The 20,537-nt window shown below is 44.1% G+C and overlaps 1 protein-coding gene across 1 annotated transcript in view; it reads right to left on the bottom strand.

Moving 5' to 3' along the window:
• Positions 1-12,079, bottom strand: part of GAP43 (growth associated protein 43) — a 95,768-nt gene extending 83,689 nt beyond the window's left edge. The window contains exon 1 of the mRNA XM_060234653.1: positions 11,810-12,079. Coding sequence (XP_060090636.1) covers positions 11,810-11,839 — 30 coding nt within the window. The 5' untranslated portion in view covers positions 11,840-12,079. The remainder of the gene's footprint in view (positions 1-11,809) is intronic.
• Positions 12,080-20,537: the final 8,458 nt, after the last annotated feature.

Genomic DNA, 20,537 nt, shown 5'->3' with positions numbered 1-20,537 from the left:
AGCTTGCCATGCTCCTGGCCTGCCTCCACCCTCCCCTTCTCTGATTTCACCTCAGAGGCGGAGCGGGCGACGCCGCTGTGCTGCCGCCTCTTCTCCGCTTCACTGTAGCTGCTCCTCCGAGATGGGCTCAGCCTGAGCCCATCTCGGAGGAGCAGTTACGGTGAAGCGGAGAAGAGGCGGCAGCAGCGCAGTGGCATTACCTGCTCTGCTCCGCCTCTGAGGTGAAATCAGAGAAGGGGAGGGTGGAAGGAAGGAAGACTTTTAAAAAGGTGTGCCGTCCCTTGAAATAAGATGGCGAAAACCCCCGTTGGGGTTCAGCTGTGCTTGTCACACTCTTGCTCCTGGCTCCACCCCAGTGTCTCCTGGCTCCACCCCCAAAGTCTCCTGGCTCCACCCCCAAAGTCCCCAGAGATTTCTTGAATTGGACTTGGCAACCCTAGCAAGAAGGCTGATGTCACTTCTAAGAAAACCCTGGAAACAATATCAAACCTCTTTAGCTTTTACCACAGAGTTTCTGGTGATTCCTAGGGAGGCATTATTTCACATCTGGGTTTTTTCCAGAAGAGATTTCCTATCATAGGCCCAACAGAAATTTTTTTCTCGGCAATTTGATTTATATACTCCCTCCCCCCAATATGGGGTTCAGGACAGTGAACAACAACTTGTAAATACAATTTTTATATAAATATATATACACACACACAAGTTAAAAAATTTAAACAGTGAAAACAGCAATAATCAAACTAATTAGATGGCAATAACATTCTATCTTCTTCCCCAGGGGGGAGGACATGGGAGGCCAGGCTTGCTAGTGAGCCATTGCTGTCCTCAACCATAGGCCTGGTGGAACGTCTCTGTTAAAGGCTCTGCAGAAGAGATGTCATGCCATAGGCCTGTAGCAGCTGGAAATGATACCTGGGGCAGGGATCCATTGCCTCCACCAAGGGTCTGGCAACCCTATTAAATGTACAAACAAAGAGCAGCCCTGTACTGAATCAAACCATTGGTCTATCAAAGTCAGAATTGTGCACTCTGTCTGGCAGCAGCTCTCCAGGCTATGAGGAAGAGGTCTTTGATATCACCTCCTACCTGATCCTTTTAACTGGAGATGTCAGGGACTGAACCTGGGACCTTCCACATTCAAGGCATATTCTCTCCAACTGAACCACAGCTTTAACTCAGAATGATTCCTGATGGTCCTAGCATCACTTATAGGTTACATAAGTTATTCCTCTAAGCCTGTGGGCACAAATTTATTCAAGCTGGAAAAAACTCACCCAAGACACTATGACAAAATTTGATCTATGTACGTCATTTCAGAGGAAGGCCATGAGAGAGACATTAGAAGTCAAAAAAGACAGGGCCAATGAAGAAGAGAAAGACCAATTGACTAAGTAGTATGGGCATGAGCGATAAATGATCTAAAATTATGAATCATATACAAGGAGGGGGGGGGGGAATAGGAAGCATAACAGATGGGCATGTGGGAGGAAACGAAGAGCAGGAGGAGATGGTGCTATTCACTATATTCAAAAAGAACAAAACCTTTATTGCACTAAAGACAGTTAAATCAATATTTTCCTAATGTTATTTTTCCACATAAGCAAATGGGTGTGCTTCCCCACAGGGATGTTGCATTATCATGAATGAAAAGGATGAGTTGTCCGCATAATGGCAAGAGGGAAGAAAGAAACTGTCTACAAAGACGAAGTCTAACAAAGTGGAAAATTGCCTTCCAAAACTGCTGGGATGAGGTTCTTGAGCAGAAAAGTGTCCCAAGCCCCATTAATACAGATGCTGTAGAGCGAAAAGCCTCTGAAGCAGAGAAATAACAAGCTACGCACAGACTTACTGGTTTGAAGTGAGATTTACTTTATGGTACCATAAGCAGAACCCAGTCGGGCATGGGCCCCCAAAATGACTGAGTTACAATCATTCTACATACAGACCACTTTATTCATCCAGAAAACAAGCAGGCAGCCACACAGGCTTATCTGATTTCAAAGGTCCCGCCTTCACAGGACTCCTAGTAAATTTCCATGACGTGGCCCCCTTTATCTATATACAGCAAGTCGCCTGTAGGAGGCTATTCCCTTATCTAATTTTACAGCTGGAGCTCACACCCAGTGGGCGATAGAGTTAGTTTCTAACGGCAGTTTTACAACAGACTCCTTTGTTTGAAGACAAAGCATATTTTTACTCAATATGAAAAATATTATTATTGGGGGTATTAATTAATTATTCAGGGGTTCTCCTTCACCTCATCTTACATCTTTTCCCATACAAGGGCTCAGCTCTTGTATCCCGTAAATATGCCACTTGTCTGACGGTATATTATATGCAGTAATTAATGTTTTTGTAAATTACTGAGTACAAAATTGTGGGTTTTTCCCCATTCACAAAAGACCCACTGTGGGACCATTTCTGACCTTCCATCTGAAAATGCAAAACAATTATGCAAATTTTAAGTAAATTAAAACTCAGAATCCCCATGTGAATTAGAGAGGTACTGCTCATTGACACAAACAGTGGCATGCACAAAGAGACGTTATCACTAGGAAGCCAAGAGGAGTGAAATGGAAACACCGTAATGTGTAACTGGCTGATCATCTCTATTTAGCCTTCTAAAGTGCAGTCTAAAAGGGAAAAGAGTTTTCCTGGTAAAGTGAAGTTTATGAACTCCCCCAGGAGATAAATATTCTTACTATCTTAATTCTATAAGCCACTGACATTTTAAATTTGCATGAATGTAGCTAGTCTGTGAATTCAGGGATATGATCAGCAATTCTATCCAGTGACAAACCCATCAACCAGCATGGCATAATGGTTAGAATATCAGATTAGAATCTGGGAGGCTCAGGTACAAATCCCTATTCTGTCATGGAAGCTCTCTGGATAACTCTGGGTCAGTCACTCTCTCTCTGTAATGTCCCCCTTTGGCTGTGGGCTCCCAGGTTACGGTACTCACTCAAGCACCTGTTCTTAAGTCCATTCAGCAGAGACAAGCTGGCTCAGAACATTAACTGATTACTTGCAAGGAGACAACTCCAAAACCAAGAACTTCAGCTAGCGTACAAAAACTTGAAACTGAAACTAAAGTTCCATCCGATAGGACCAAACCAAGTCACACAGATATTAGAGGACCAGACTGTTCTATTGCATATATACAATAAATATGCCACACTCTCAGCTTAACCTACGTCAAAGCGTTGTTGTGGGGATAAAAAAAGAAAAGGGGAGAATGTTGTAAGCAACTTTGGGTCTCTATTGGGGAGAAAAACACTGTATGTATAAATAAATACGTGAACAAGCAAGCTGCTCCTATATACAGCAACCGCAGTAGCATGGCAACTGCTTTCCGATGATACAGTCTTATTTGACTGTGGACTATGTATGAATTAATCACATGGTAAGAACCAATCATGTGGTCTTTCCCATCTGATCAGCACCTGACTCAGAGCAAAATGCTTGTCAATCCATGTGAAGGTGGGCTAGGGTTGCCAAGTCCAATTCAAGAAATATCTGGGGACTTTGGGGGTGGAGCCAGGAGACTTTGGGGATGGAGCCAGGAGCAAGGGTGCGACGAGCATAATTGAACTTTAAAGGGAATTCTGGCCGTCACACCTTTTAAATGCCTTCCTTCCACTGGAAATAATGAAGGATAGGGGCACCTTCTTTTGGGGCTCATAGAATTGGACCCCCTGGTCCAATCTTTTTGAAACTTGGGGGAGTATTTGGGGAGAGGCACTGGATGCTATACTGAAAATTTGGTGCCTCTATCCCAAAAAACAGCCCCCCCAGAGCCCCAGATACCCGCAGATCAATTCTCCATTATTCCCTATAGGTATAAGTCTCCATAGGGAATAACAGAGTTCCCAGCAGACATTTCCCTCCCCTCCCCCCGCTTTCTGATGACCCTGAAGCGGGGGGAGGACCTCCAAACCGGGGGATCCCCTGCCCCCACCTGGGGATTGGCAACCCTAAGGTGGGCTCTACCCATGTGAATAATTTCAAATTCACATGGAGACCACAGCTGTTTGCATTACACCACAAGAAAACAGCTACGATGTTCCAGTTACATTTGACACAAGAGATATGGGGAGCAGGTGCAAAGAAATTTCTTGTTGAAAACCAGTAGCAAAGAAATCATATGTCTTCCACTTCTGGAATTATGTGAAACTGCAAAATTCAGTTTCCTACACCACATGCCATTATGGATTTCAGAAGGTTAAGGAAAAAGTCTTTTGGAAGATTCAAGATCCTAAAGAAGAGGGAAAGTAACTTGCTCTACCACTGTGGGTCAGTGCAGATCATTACTGCTTTCTATTAATGTGCAACTCTGAATGGCGTTTCGGCAATTTTTAATTCCCACATTCTTTGAGGTGTCCCTTCTTGCCCTTTTGGCACTGCTTAAAAAATCCACCACAAAACACATATACTTACTAAGCTGCTTGGCAAATGCTTCCCTTTGGTACTATACCATATGACTGCAACATGTGTACATATCCTATAACCACATGGGCCAGTCAAGTAGGCCTTTCCCATCCTGATCACTGCACTCTTCACCTTGAAGGTAGCAATCAGATAGCAAAGAGTCACATTTCAGATGCATTCACACTTTTGTAGTATATACACACACAGCTCAACCCACAGGATTTAGCACCACAGGAAAATGTCTCCCATGTGGCTAGGTGTATAGTTAAAGGGGGCTTAGTTAAAGTTCAGGTGGATGAGATAGGTGACATTTTTCAGACTCTTTTTAGTTTTGCACACAATATCAATCAGAAGAAATTCTGAATATTCTATAGTAATGTGGGGGGGAGGGGTTTAAATTTTTTTTTTTGTCATTTTGCTTTGCATTCTGATAGCATTTTGACTCAGTAAGACTCACTATAGGCTTTCCAACCCTCCCGCCCTGGCGGGGGACCCCAGGATTTCCACCCTCTTCCCCCACTCCCCAAAAAAACAGAAGCGAGGGGAGGGGGTGGAAACCGCGCCGGGGAGCATGGCGAGCCGCCCCATCCCAGAGCGGGCAAGGCCGCCGCGCCGTGCCACTGCCACCCCCTCCCCGCCCACCGCAGCTGCTCCTCCAAGATGGGCCCAGGCTGAGCCCATCTCGGAGGAGCAGCCAAGAGGCGGCAGCAGCGCAGAGGAGGGTGAGGCAGGCCAGGAGCATGGCGAGCCGCGAATCCGGGCCCTTCTAGGACCCGGACTGGCGGCTCGCCACACCCCCGGCCCGCTTCCACCCCCCCCTCTGATTCCACGGCGCCCCACTCTCCTCTCTGAATCAGGCTGAGCCCATCTCGGACGAGCAGCCATGGCGAGCGGAGAAGAGGCGGCAGCGGCGTCACCCGCTCCGAGACGGGGCGGCTCGCCACGCTCCCCGGCGCCGTTTCCCCCCTCCCCCCTAGCTCCACCCCAGTGTCTCCTGGCTCCACCCCCAAAGCCCCCTGGCTCCACCCCCAAAGCCCCCAGATATTTCTGGGGTTGGACTTGGCAACCCTAACTCACTAAGAACTGGTCTGAAAACTCTCCAACTTTTTCTCCTTATATGGAAAGCTAGTCATATTCTTCTGTTGCCTTTCTCTGTATCTTTTCAAGTTCTTTACTGAACCACTCTTGTAAAACATGGCTTTCATACGCAGAATTCCATCCAATACTATTGTCTGATGAAGTGTGCTTTTAGTACACAAAAGCCTACATTTTCAATAAAACTCCATTGGTCTTAAAGATACTACTGGACTCCCAACAGAATTCAGGTTCTAGAAAGTAAATCTCTAATTTGGAGCTCTGGCAACTGTTTACTATTCATGCTTTGAAGCTCCTGCAAATGAGTTCTAAGTCTGCTGAAGTTGATTGTTGCCCATGGGAACTCATGTCACAGTAAGTTAGTTAAACCAGAATTACATCCTTCTAAGTGCATTCAAGTCAAGATATATGAATGCAGCTCTGCTTAAGAGTGCGCTATTAGGCTCAGTTGATACACTGGCCTCTGTGGCATGGCTGCACCCACAAAACTGAACCTAGATTGTTGGGATTCACATTACAGCAGTAAGATAACGAAATAGTATGAACTATAGGTCGTCTTGGTTGCACAGAAACTTTTACAGCAGTGCTAATTTCCATTGGGGCGAATTGGTCTGGCTTCGGAAGTAACTCTAAAAAGCCGGTGATTCATGTGATGTGGTGGTGTCTGAAATGCGGTATGAACAAGTTCTGTCTTCTTGCTTTATTTTATTTCTTACATTAAAAATTCTTCCCTGAACCAAAATATTAAAGAGCCCTTATGTCAGAAGACTACAGTGCCATACAACTCCAAGAACACAGATCTCTGCTCTACCTCTCAAACCCTAATAGGGTTGCCAGGACCTCCCTGGCTACCAGCAGGGGACTATGTGGCCAGATGCAGGTTGGAAAACTCCTGGAGATTCATTGAAGAAGAAGACTGCAGATTTATACCCCACTCTCCTCTCTGAATCAGAGACTCAGAGTGGTTTACAACCTCATTTATCTTCTTCCCCCACAACAGACACCCTGTAAGATAGGTGGGGCTGAGAGGGCTCTTACAGCAGCTGCCCTTTCAAGGACAACCTCTGCCAGAGCTATGGCTGACCCAAGACCATTCCAGCAGGTGCAAGTGGAAAAGTGAGGAATCAAACCCAGTTCTCCCAGATAAGAGTCCACACACTTAACCACTACACCAAACTGGCTCTTGGAGCTTTGGGGATGCAGCCTGGGGAGTATCTGGACCTCAGTGGGTACAATGTCACAGAGTCCACCTTCCAAAACTGCCATTTTCTCCAAAGGAATTAATCTCTGTCATCTTGAGAGGAGTTGTAATTATGAGGGATCCCCAGGTCCCATCTGGAGGCTGGCATCCCTAAACTCTACATACAAAGAATAGTCAATGTGAGAGTCACTGCAGTTCTGAAAATTAGGCCTCCATTATCAGGAATCAGGCAGATATGCAAATGCCTGGTTTGAAAAACTGTCCACCCTGAAGGTATGTGAACCCATTCATCACTATCAGCTGACACACACTGTCTCATAGCAGAATGAGGGAGCCTGCAGGTGATAAATTCACAGATCAAGGGAGGGGGGGTAACCCTCCAACCTTTTGCTAATTTATACCTCCATAGTGTGTTATAAAAACAAAGCCTTTATTTGTGCATAAACATTACACCATGGGGCAGGAAAAGCACCCGGGCTGTACACATCTACACAGTGTGAAACACATGGTACCTGCTGGTTACCACACAAGCCCAACAGCTGGCTTGAGAAAAACAATAATTTATATATACACATATATACAAGGTCTTGGAATCATCCACACACTTCAGCACTGAGAAGGTGTAGACAGACTGAAACTGTGTGATCAGTGGTATTTGACCAGTGGAATCCTGTCCCCCGTGGTTATGGGGGAAACTGTGACTGTTACAGCCAACAAGATTGCAGAAGTCTTAATGTTCAACAAATCTGCTATGGGGGGGAAAGATGACCTGACAGCATTAGATGGCTCCAGCAGGAGGATGTACACTGAGCTCATAATCTATTATCATTGTCCCAAAGGCAATCACATCATCATTGCATCTTTACACAAGGGGGAGGGGGCCTCAGTTTGCACACATCATCTTTGTGTGGTACTGGCCCATATCTTTACTCTAAAGAAGAGTGAGGTGGACTTGTGAGTTTTGAAAAACCTTACACCGGCATAGGAAAACCTTCCTTTCTCCTCATTTGAAAGATGGTTTCTTCTGCACTCACAAATACCTGCTCAGCTGAGGGAAATGTACACCTGCTTTTGACTTTAGTTTCTTCAGAACCCCTTACCACTTTGTGGGTGCTTTTTAAAAATCTGCCGGCAGTTCTCACAACTGATGGGAAGGTTGTTCTGGCAAACAGAAATTGGCATCTTCCACTAACCGTTATGGTTCTGTTTTCCTTGCTGGAAGAATAGCTTTCAATTAAGCCTCTTGGGAAACTTATATGTACAATGGAGAATTGGGTTACATTGAGTGATTTATGAAAAAAATCCATTTCTGTAATAACCAAGGAGTTCAGAGAGTTGTGAGGGAAGAGCTGAAAGTGAACATTTCTCTGCTGCAGAGACCAAATTGAAGAGAAATCTGTGCAGACAATATCAAAGGAAAATGGTGTGAGGCCTCAAGAACCTGTCTTGGGCTGAAATTAAAAGTTTTGAAAAAGCCACATGACATGTCACCCTTTAGAAGACAAACTCTGGGTGTGATCACGGCTGGTGTCAACTGATACAACTCAGCTGACTTTATTGTGAGGATACTGCTTTAAACCAGCTGGAAATCAGTCTCAGAATGCTTTCCCCCCTGAAGGAAAATGACTTCACTCCTGCCCCTCCCCTCCCTGACCCAGCTTTTAAAGATATACACACGCCTCGCAAGTTTGCAGTCTCTGCATTATACAGCATAATTAAGATATTTTTTCCAATGAAGTCTGAGATACCCAGAAGCAATAAAGTATGTTCAAACAGTGCTTACTCCTCTCTTTCAGTTTTCTTCTCCACCTTTCTGCCTCCTGGTGTTAAAAGGCACTGCACTATCTGGCTGGTAATTGCCAGAATGGTCCCCTAACACTTGCCTTCCTCTCCACTTGCATTAAATAGCATATCTATAGATACAGTTCTGCTTATCTATGCTGCTCCTGTGGAGGAGGAAAGAAATGCAGGCTCTCTCTTTCTCCACCTCCTCCCCTTCTTTTGATTTCATGGGTGTGGCAGGGTTCAAAACCTCTCTTTCTCTCCAGCAATAGTGCATTTAATCAGAAGAGCCCAGACTCACAATAGGATCATCTCTCCTACGAGAGGGCAAAGCTAGGACACTCCCTACCACCACACACATATACTGTCTGTCTGTTCAAATATATAGAAGTACAATGCAGAATTTGCATAGCTGTTTGTTCATAAGATACATTCAGAGTAGAGTTCCAAGCACAGATTGCAGGGGCTAGATGTTCCCAAACTCCAGTATTCTACTCTCCACCTGCCACACTTTCAACATTTTAACAATGTATTTTGAGGGCTATAGGAGTGTCAAAAATCTGGGTCACTCCTCAACAAGGCCAGCAAGGTAGCTTCATGCACTGAAACTGCATTTATAGATACATACAATCTATACACATATGTGCAAGGAGGGAGGGAAGAACAGCATGACCGAAATATATGTTTCCACCATTAATAAGTTTCCTTTTCCCCCCTAATATCCATCCTTTTAAGATGCCATGCATATGACTTTGGGTGCAGAGAGAGACACATGTAAACACAAATCTACATGACGAAAGGAGATGTACATCTACATATTACCTAAAACAGTTGACTCCAGAATTTCTGCTATTTGCTCTTCTGCTAAAATACAAAAAGGGATTCCCCTGGTAATAAGCCCGGCTATATTTTTGAAACATCCTCTTCAGATCATGGTCATTTGTTAGCACTCCTACTATGATGGTTGTAAGAATAAGGAAGAGAATGCAAGCATGGAAGATGCTCCTTTCTTTTCACAGTTAAAGTTTGTACAAAATAGTGCTGGCTCTAGCTTCCCAACTTTTTAATGTACCAGTATATTTTGTAAGTGTAATTTCTGCTTATGTGTGTATGCTGTACAAATGCATGAATGGAGAATGTATGGAGGCATGGGTGTGTCTGAATACTGCTTTGCACATGTGTGCACCAGCATGCAGTTAGGATTCCATGAATGAATATGTATATGGCTAGATATGGAGTATATATGTGTATGGGTGTGTCTCTTTGTGTCTAAGAAAGTATGTGCATCAAACTGTATGCAGATGTGGATATTAAAATGGGCAAGATTGTTGGCTGTAGACTTGAATCTCCAATAATGTATCCACAGGGGTATATGCCAGATGTATGCCTGATTCTATGAAGATTTAGCCACACGGGTGTGGAAAGGGGTGTGGCTGGTGACTAAGCCAGTGGGTGATTTTTTAAGGATCTATCTGCCAGCAATATATAAATACACATATCAAAACAGATAAAATGTAAAAACAGAAAATAATATAAGCTTGTATGGAGTGAGGTGGGCAGGGTTTTGGCCATGTGTTCTGCAGCCCAGCTGGTGAAAATGGCTCTCACAGCATGTCACTTCCTAACCCTCCAGAGTCTGCTACCTTATTTGTAAAATTTGCTAAGCCCTTGCCACTCACTGCTATGTTCTCCCCCCCCCCCCTTTTCTGTCTGCTTTCCTCCACCCTCCCTTTTCATCCCACATATGCCAACCAAATGTGCTCTGCTGTCTGGCTGCAACATGTTCTGGGTTTACCACTTTGGGTTTTTAATAGTCAATGTATCAGGAATGGGGGAACATCTAAAATGTGCACTAGGGAAAAATGTTAATGCACCTGGGGGTTCCCATTTCTCAGCCCCACCCTTCACAGTTTACATCACTGTCTCTTAGCTTTGGAACAACAGTGCTCACAAATGCCTTTTATATGTCAGTATTTAAACACAACAGTATCCTAAAGGAACTAGCAAAACCATTAAAGCTCCCAAAAGAGTTGGTTTTCGATAACATTGCATTCTGATTTGCTGGAGTAGATATACTGGAAAGAAGCAGCCATCCATTTGCTTTACAAGCAGTCTATAGAGTTAGCCCTGAAAACAGGTATTATTCCTACACATATGCAGAAACCTTTTACAAACATCAAAGGCCAAAATCCCACCCTAGTTTGAATATATTTGGAGTAAATTCCTAAGAAATCACATCAGCCACCAAGAAGGATCTGCAGTACTCTGGAATTGAATCAGTTCAATATGAAGGTGTGATGGGGGAGGGGCAGGAGGTTATCTTGTTCGTTTTTGTTTTTATTTTGTCTTTTGCCCCCAATAGCTGAGAATGAGGTGTTTTTTCACCCTGTCCTTCCCTAAAAAAAGAATCCCAAACCATATGGAACCAATAAGATATTAACTGGTTTTCCATCAAGTTCGTACTGCTCCCATCTCTCCCATCCCATCGGAGCTCACAGCTAACAGAGGCGTGGTCCTGTCTCTTTACCAGCTGGTGCTCAGTTGTCCAAGTGCCCCTGGTAGGAAAGGGATTACTGGAGAGGCAACCCCATACCCCCACCCCGCCCCCTTTAGTAGCTAATTTAGTTTCCATTCCATTAATTGCCCCTGTCACCCCTTAAAAGAAAGACAAGAAAATGAAATGATTGATGCATTCAAGTTGCACTAAAGAGAAGAAAATACCGCCCATCATCCCAGCTCTCTGGGAGCCCGTGCCCTTCAATCTCTATGAAATCAAGAAACCACAGACAGAAAGCATCCTTATGTCGGTCTGCGTTCGCTCAGAAAATTGGGGGGGTGGTATAGCAAGTATAGATCCCCAGCCCACAGAACCACATCTGAGTCTGTCTCGCCCTCCTCCCCTTCATTTCCACACCCTACAAATCCAAGACAGACGATCCTATTCAAGGCATCTTCCTACAGGTCCCCCGCCCAAAGGTGTCTGAAAGGGAAAGGGTGTCCCCTTCTCTCTCAGGCTTCCCTGTTCCCAACCCAGACTCCACAGGCAACCCGCCTTCCCACCCCCCACCCCCCAAAAAACCCGCATTCAGCGAAAGGGTGTGATGTGAAAGCCTTCAGTGGAAAGATGCTTTAAACAAACACATGCACATACACAATTGCAAAAGCACCGTGGCTTAGAATCAGCTGAAAGCCTCCCTCCGCTTCCTGCACGCATCTCATCTCTCTCAGCACCCCAAGCCACATCCAAGAGTCTAGGAATTTCTCAGCGGCAAGAAAGTATGAAATCTTCAGTTCTACCTGTTTTGTTCTTCTCATACAGCACAGCATGGTTGTATAGTCCCTTTCTTCCTTGTTGTTCCTTCCTTCCTTCTCCTCTCTCCTTTTTCCTCCTCTCTCTCTCTCTCTCTTATCTCTCCCCCCACCCTCTCCACTCCCTCCCCTCCCTCTTTCTCGCACTCGCGCGCGCGCACACACCGCGCGCACACACGAGAGCGCGCGCGCGCCAGGGCAGTTAACAGTGCCTGTAAGGTCCACAGCTATTCCTCATCGCACATGCTCCCCCTCTTCCTCTCGCTCCCCCTCTCCCGCTCTTTCCCAGAATTGTTCACTGGCAGCACTCAGGGACTAGTCACTTCCCCGCCCCCCACCCTTACCACCACTAGCAAAGCACCCCCCCCCCCGTCCTCTGCCAGCCTCATGAATATTTAAACGTATCCAATCTGGACCCAATTACCCTGCGAGGACTTCCCCACTGTACGGAGATTGCCAGCGAGAGAGAAAGGGGGGGAACGCCGAGGATTGTTCAGGGGGGTGTGGCAAGGTAGGGTTGGTCAGAAAAGCGGCTGTATTTCTTCGTGACTCGGGTTGGGGGTTTGTTTTAAACAAATAGTCTCTTCACACCACAGTGACGAAAGAAAGAAGCAGGCACGCGACCCCCCGCAGCAGAAATTTGTCTTGAGAAAATAAGTTGGTGCTTTGTCAGGAGGAGCACATGTGGTGCTAGGCTCTGGAAAGGGCTAGTGTGTAGAGTGGAACACAACACAGTCTTAAGGTAGGCGAGAAAGAATGTCTGCGGCTGTCTCCTCTTCCCACGTGGCCATATGAAAAAAGTACAGGCAAGCAAAACTCAGTCTTCTTATACAGAGGATGGCCCTAACATTGCAAGCATGAAATTAAAACAATGTATTTTTCAATATATTTTTTGCCCCAAAATATTTGTATAAACCTAAATTGGTCAGTGCTGGCAATTGATCCAGTCTTTGTGTGGAGAAACTTGTGGATCTGCAGCTGCATATCTGTGCACAGGAACCTACATGCATGGAAATATTTGTTATGCATGCTACACACATTATCAATGAGAAATACAGAAGAGTCACCACGCACACCTGTGTGTGACTTCTGAGAATTTGGGGCAGAGTGACTAACTATGCTATCCTAAGGAGAGTTAATGCTCTTCTAAGTCCATTAATGTCAGTGAACTTAGAAGGATGTAACTGTGTTTAAGGTTGCATTGTAAAAGTCTGAAAATGTGAAAATTCATGGAGGTAGGCAGCCAGGATAAGTGTGAATCTGAGCCACTGCAGAATTACTGAACTAGAAGTTCAAAAAACAAAGCAAAAACCAATGTCTTCCCCTCCCCCATGTGAATATATTTTTTGAACTTTAGCCAACAAATCATCAGTATTCATTACCAAGATTGTCTCATATACCTATTCCATTCTTAACTATATTGGATACCATTTCACCTGTGAGCTGAAGATGTCAACTCCTTCTGTAACCATGGTCCAATATACAGTTAGAGTCACTTAAGATAAAGAGTTAAAGCATGTTTAATGATGTTTGGATTGTGGCCAGCTGCTTTAATCAAACAATGCATCTACACTATAAAATTACACTAGTTTAACAGTGCTTTCCCAACCAGTTACATCCTTATGAGCTGACTGAAGTCAGTGGGCTTAGAAAGGTGTAACTATGCTTAGGCTAGAAACTGTAGTCTTTGGAAGGAAGTTAGGGATTCAGGTAGAAAGCTCACCACTAACAAAACTATGATTACCATAAACCCTTTTATTTCCCCAAGGGGGGGGGGGAACCAGAATGTTTACTTGGTATAAAACTGGTATAAGTTTGTATAGATATACCATAAGGATCAAATACACCACCACAAGTCATCAAACTAAAAATTTCTCTTGGTTTCTCTTTTAATTTCAGGTTATGGTCTTTTGCTATTCTTATCCCCACTGCCTCCTGCCAATGAACATCAGTTTCTAAAATAACCATTAATACAAGATTGTAAAAAGTTTTGCACTATTTGTCTCCAAGTCCTTTATCTCCTCTTGAGATTTGCACCACTGTTTTTTAACTGCAGGGGGAAAGCATATTTTTGATTAACAACACAAGTCTGTGAGGCTAGTCTGTAAAGTGCCAAGGACAGTAACTATGCTTGCATAACATAGAGATAATGCCAGTTTATCTGTAAGTATGCTAGCATAATGATTATTGATATTAAGGTGGTATAAATCCTGCAGCAGTGCAGAAGATCCAGAAATTGGCAGTTTAGAGAGTGTGAGGATGACTGTGGCTTAGCTTGGATTCTAGGATTCTTCAGTTCACATCCCATCCCCACTGCCACCATAACAGTGCAACAGAAAAGAAAACCTAGGTATACAAATTCCCAATGAACTCAAGGGAAGTAAAAAACAAAAACTCCATGCCAGCCCCTTCCCCCAATGCCTACACAGCCATGGTTAATGCTGCCAAGTCCCTGATGGGTACCAAGAGACAAATAAATCTGTGGCAATTACTACAAATAGTAAAAAGCAAACATGTATTTAATTAGCTGTTTTTTCTCTGCTAGGTATATTGATATTGTTTCTTGACCTGAGGGCAGGGGATGCCTGGCTTACAGTTCCCATTTCCTGCTGTCACTGGGAGAACCTGGAAATGATGTCAATCCTGTCTAGAAATTGCTGGCAGCTCTCTGGTAAAATCACAGAATTCCTGGATGTTCCTAGAGATCACTGACACCAGGGGAAATCTGGAAGTGATGTCAGGATATCGCCAAGACCCTTGTGTCTCCACCTCGGTTTCCCAATTTGCCAGGCTTGGCAAGCCTAGTCATGATACAGCTTGAGATACTAAGTTTACAGCCAATCACAGCTCTCCTAAGTACTTCCAAGGCAAAGCAATCAAGAGAACAGTAGCAGACAACCTAAATGTGTTTTTGGATAATTTATCCGCAGTAGAACCTTTTTAGTCTGGCTTCAAGCCAGGCTATGAGACAGTCCTGCTAGTTTAGTTGATGACATCCATCTGAGTATATACAGTGGCCATGCCTCTTTGTTACTCTTATTGGATTTATCTGCAGCCTTTGGTACAGTAGATCATGCCAACTTTTGAAGTACTTGGAGGTAGAAGTAGGTATCAGGATGTGTGTTGAACTGATTCAAATCATTCCTCACAGGGTTACTACTGGAAGCTAGTTATCAATGTGGGACCTAACCTGTGGGGTTGCACATGGTGCAATCTGATTTCCCCCATGCCTTTCAATCTCTTTGTAAAGTCCTTAGGACAATCATCCATAGATTTGGGATTAGTTGTTATCAATATGTTGATGGGGGGGGGGGGTTCTGTTAAGTGACAACTGATTTATGGAGACCCATGGAGTTGTACAGGCAAGATACAATCAGAGGCAGTTTGCCATTGCCTGCCTCTTCATAACAACCCTGGTGATCTCCCATCCAAACACTGACCAAAGCCAACCCTGATTAGCTCCAAGATCTAATGAGATCAGGCTAGCCTGGACTACCCAGATCTGGGCATTCTGACAGTACCCAGCTGTATACATCCTTATCCATATCTCCTGGTGTGTAGCCAGGTGGAGGTCTTGAATAGCTGCCTGGCTGCTGTGGTTAATTGGCTGAGTGTGAACAAATTGAAACTAAAATCTGAAAAGACAGAGGTAATTCTGGTTGGGATCACAGAGATCTTGAAGGGCATTGTGCTCCCCACTTTTGACAGAATTCAGCTGACCCTTGATGACTCTGTTAAAAGTCTTGGGGTTATACTAGATCCAACATTATTGCTGGAGAAGAAAGTTAATGCAGCTGCAAAAAACCTCTTTCTTCCAACTCAGCTTAGTCCATTAGATGGCCACTTACTTTGATATAGCTGATGTTGCCGCCTGGATCCATGCCACAGTAACATTCAGACTCACTGAAATTATGTATCCCGTCTGTGCCACATTTCACCATGTCTTTTTACAGTACAATCCTGAACATAATTCCACTCTTTTAAACCTGTTAATTTCAGTTGAATTAGATGGATGTAACTCTGCTGAGGACTGCACTGCTATAGTTTAAAGAGGGAATGAACTGGCTCACAAACTGGCTGATGAATTTTGTCCAGTACATGGTTTGTCAACTGAAGGTTGTAGCTGGTGAACCACAGATTTTCAAGCAATTCCTGGAGGTTTGTGTCAGTTGATGAATGGATACATTTGATGATTGGATACATCACTCACTGGTACATTCACGCATACTAAATAACACACTTTGCAACCGTAAGAATAGCAAAATTCACTTGCTAACAGTTGCCATGTGAAAGCATCCACTGACTCCACGTAATAGAACCTTATGAACAGTTGGGTCATCGTAAAATTTTGGATTGGTGCCATCTGATCTATTGCATATTCTTTTTTTATGTGGAGCTGGTGAGTGATTTTTACTTTATGGTTATTGATATTAATGGTCCCAATATATAGGTCTTATTTATTTAATATATTGCCTAGCAGTTTTTTATGATGTTTCATAGGTGCTTCATATTGGGGTTTTCCCATTGCTCCAGTTGTAAGTTCCACATTTGATTTATGCTGAAGAAGTTGGCATATTTGAAATGAGCTGAAGTTAATCCAGATACCTCATTCTGGACCATACTCTTGGATTCTTCTTTATATAATTGTTGACTATACATTGATATTTGTGAGCAGATATCCTGAATTTTTACTACTGCTAGAGTTGTACTGAATAATGGTTTGATCACACTTGGAATTCAGTATGGTTACATTGTTTCTGATTACTACTTAAATTTGATAGATTTATACATATTTTGATGAATTGTATATCTCTGAAGATTCACAATAATATGCTATTGTGACCACTAAGAAACACACTTTTAAATCGGTTTGATTTTATGTATGTTAGAATTCTTTGCATATTAAATATTAATATTTCTTGTTCTCAGTCTTCTGCATTTCACTGACTGGAATTCCTCTAGATCAGGTGCGTCAAACATGAGGCCCATGGGCCAGATCCACCCTGCAGAGGGCTCCAATCAGGCCCTCCAACAACTGGCTGTTGTCTGCTTCATTCTCCCTTTCCTGCTATGTTTGCCATTTTGTGTTTCTCCCCAGCGATCAGCCTGCCAGCAAAGCAGCCTTTCTTGGCTCCTTCCCTCTCCCCCTCCCTTTTCCCAAAGGGAGGAGGAAAGAGGAAGAACCTCAGCCAATGAAAGAGCCTAGCTCTATAGCTCTGCTGGGTGATTAAGTTTGTGAGACTCAATTAATCACACTGCAGAGCTAATGGGCCCAGCCTCTCTTCCTTCCTTGCTGAGGCTCCTCCCTCTCCTTGTGCCCTGGGGAAGGAAAGAGATAAAGCTTCCTTTGCCCAGTTCTCACCATCGGAAGAAATACAAAGAGCACTTTTAAGACTAGTGAGGTTTTATTGAAGGCATGAGCTTTTTGTCTTGTTACAGAGAGAGCAGGGGGGGGGGGGATTTGTTGGGCTTGTTATGGGTGCAACTAGGTTCCCCTCATCTTTTTCATTGTATTCATGCCCTCCAGTCTTTCTCAATAGGAAAGTATGTGAACTGTTTAGAAGAGAAATAACAACAAGCTAGCATTAGGCTGAGTGTATGTGTGTCTAGCCCAGGTTTACCCAGGAAATTTCCATTGATTTTTCTTTCACATTTTCCTTTGATTGGGAGTCTTGAATTTAGACTTCCCAGATAGTAGGCTGATACTAATCATTGTACATGGCTGTCTGTTCTTGTACTGCTACATAGGAGTTGTAGTTATTTTTCTGGAGAAGACTATAGTTTTGCAGACAAGCACATAGCCTTCAGTCTGTGTCATGGTGCCTTCACATAATCTTGACCAGCACATGAAGCAACTTATGTACAAAAGCTCACAATGCCCAGATGCTTAATGTTTTCCTCTAGGTCTGAGGCTCAAAGCATTGACTATGAGATCTTTGTAATGAATGTCAATAAATCAAAAGTAGGTTTGCAATTTATAGATGTGCACACTTGAACAACATATTCAAGATTGGTACAGCACAGACATTGTCTGCAGTTTTTGATGCAATAATTCATAGCAAGAGATGACATTTATCGGACTGTAAAACAAAATATTGCAAGAGTGCTAATTTATTAAGTAGAAAAAAATTGTTTGTCTGCGTCCCCTTTATACAGTTTATATGTCCGCTACCTGGCATTGCATCTTATGATACACATGGCCCAGCTCGACGAGGTCTTATTTATGTCAAATCCAGCCCTCATAACAAATGAGTTCGACACCCCCGCTCTAGATTGTAGTTTGAGGTCTACTTCAGGTGTTCTAAGCCTGTTTTGTTCGTTGGCTTTCTCTGCAGTCATTTGTGCCCTAGTGTATGTGACTGATTTTCATACCAGTGTAAAGTTTTGCTCAGTATCACTTGGGTAGACTTCTCACGAAGACAGAAAAAGTTTATTTGAAGTGAATCAGCAAAGCAAACACTTATTACAGCCTTGTAGCATGTTAGCAAGACTGAGGTCTTGCCAGAACTAAATAAAAAAAACCCCTCTTTTGTAGATACCAGAAAACTGACACACATTCTCCCACAAAAACCTCCTGCCAGAAGTCATTCAAATTGGGTTCCCAGACTTTAATGTTTTCCCCAGCCAAAGCCACACATTTCAAGGTAGACACATCTTGGTTGCTGCTCATCTCTGTCTCCCTGGAAACAAGATAAAAGTTCTCCCAAATGCTTTTGCTTTTCAGCAGGCTCACTCTCATATATGCTATTCTACTAATATTAGGTTAATGCTTTCAAATGTTCAGGGTTACAAAATAAATGTATTAAAATACATTGTGATTAGTTCTAAGTGAATAGATATAGATCTGAATATATGAATACATGGTGAGCAGGGCTTTTTTTGTAGCAGGAACTCCTTTGCATATTAGGCCACACCTTCCTGATGTAGCCAATCTTCCAAGAGCTCACAGGACTCTTATTACAAGCCTACTGTAAGCTCCGGGAGGACTGGCTACATCAGGCAGGTGTGGCCTAATATGCAAATGAGTTCCTGCTACAAAAAAAGCCCTGATGGTGAGAGTTATTTGGCTAAATATAAAAACAATAGGTGCATAAGTAATGACAATAGTACTAGGATAATCCAAACCAATCAGAATGAATATAAAGCACTGACCCAGAATACACAACCTTGACAGGGCCTTGTTCATCACAACCAAACACAGTGAAAGAATCCAGATGCCTCCATAATGTATCTCATTCTTGTATACCTAGGGGACTGTACGATTAGAATAATGCCATGCAGTGTGCCCCCTTTTCTTCTTTTGCTTTTGTTAGGTTTGTTACTGGACACAAGTAAAACTTGCATTTCTCCCAGCATCTGTCTCAGGGGAACTCCTTGTTAACCCCTTGAACATTTCTCCCTAGTGAGACCATAAGAATGCTTTCTAGAATGTTTTGTTGTATGCTCTCTTGTTGGTGTCCCCGTTCCTAGGTTTGCTTTGCCATGTACATAGCAGCTTCTTGGGGCATGATTCTATCTTCTCCTTGTGATCCAAATCTAGGGTTGCCAAGTCCTCTGCACTCTCCAGAAGTGACATCATCGCGCCAACGACGTTGCGCACGGCTGCTCTAGGCATTTCCAGGGTAACTATTATTTTCCTGGACGTGCTAGCCATTTGGGAGGGAAAAACTCTATGGTACCTATTGTACCATAGAGTTTTCCCTCCCCAATAGCTAAAGCATCTGGGAAAACCATAGAATTTTCCTGGAAATGCCTAGAGTGGCTGCCGCACCTCAGCGACAGTGTGATGACGTCACTTCCGGGTGACATCATCGTGCCAGTGACATCAGAGGAGGTTCCCCCGCTGGCCCAATGTGGGCCGGCGGGTTGGGAATCTCCCAGGCAGGGGAACTCCCACCCAGACTGGGGGCTTGGCAGCCTTATTCAAATCCTTATGTAGGAGTGGTCCTGGGCTTTCTGTGTAGGTTTCCTCTTGCAAGTGAGCCGTGGAGATGTCTGGTTGATATGACTGGGCTGTCCTTGCTTCCTTCCCTGTATGTCCACCTCTCAAAGGCAAATGTGATTTCCAGAGAAAATTTGAGCTATCATCTATGGATCTCCCAGGAAAGGAGTAGCTTCAGGTCTCATACTGGGCACACACCGGTCCTCATACAAGTGAGAATGCTGGGCTTCCTTTGTATGTTCTTTTGTTGTATTTTGTGGGAAAGTGACAGGAGGATGATTCCAGGAAGATGTGTGTTGATCCAGTTTGGTAGATTGTTTCAATATATGGCTGGCATGGGGGTTCTTGCAGCATGGTTCCACTTGCAGCCAGAATTGTGAGCAATGTCTCTATCTATATGCGACCCCTTGCCCAGATTGCTCGAAGGTATGGGCTGGGTTGTCACCAGTATGCTGATGACACCCAGCTCTATCTACTTATGGACGGCCGACCAGCCTCCGCCCCAGAAAATCTAGACCGGGCATTACAGGAAGTGGCTGGGTGGCTCAGACTGAGCGGGCTGAGGTCAAATCCAGCGAAGACAGAGGTCCTTTGCTTGGGTCGTCGGGGCCTGGGGAGGGAGATCCCCCTACCAGCTTTTGAGGGCGCGCCGCTGATAGCGGCGGACCAGGTCAAAAGCTTGGGGGTACTATTGGAGCCCTCCTTAACGATGGAGGCTCAGATAGCGGCCACTGCCAAGTCCGCATTTTTTCATCTTAGGCGGGCAAGGCAGCT

Source organism: Heteronotia binoei, chromosome 3, assembly GCF_032191835.1.
Source record: "Heteronotia binoei isolate CCM8104 ecotype False Entrance Well chromosome 3, APGP_CSIRO_Hbin_v1, whole genome shotgun sequence".
NCBI classification, from domain to species: Eukaryota; Metazoa; Chordata; class Lepidosauria; order Squamata; family Gekkonidae; genus Heteronotia; species Heteronotia binoei.
This window is presented reverse-complemented; position numbering and strand designations above follow the sequence as displayed.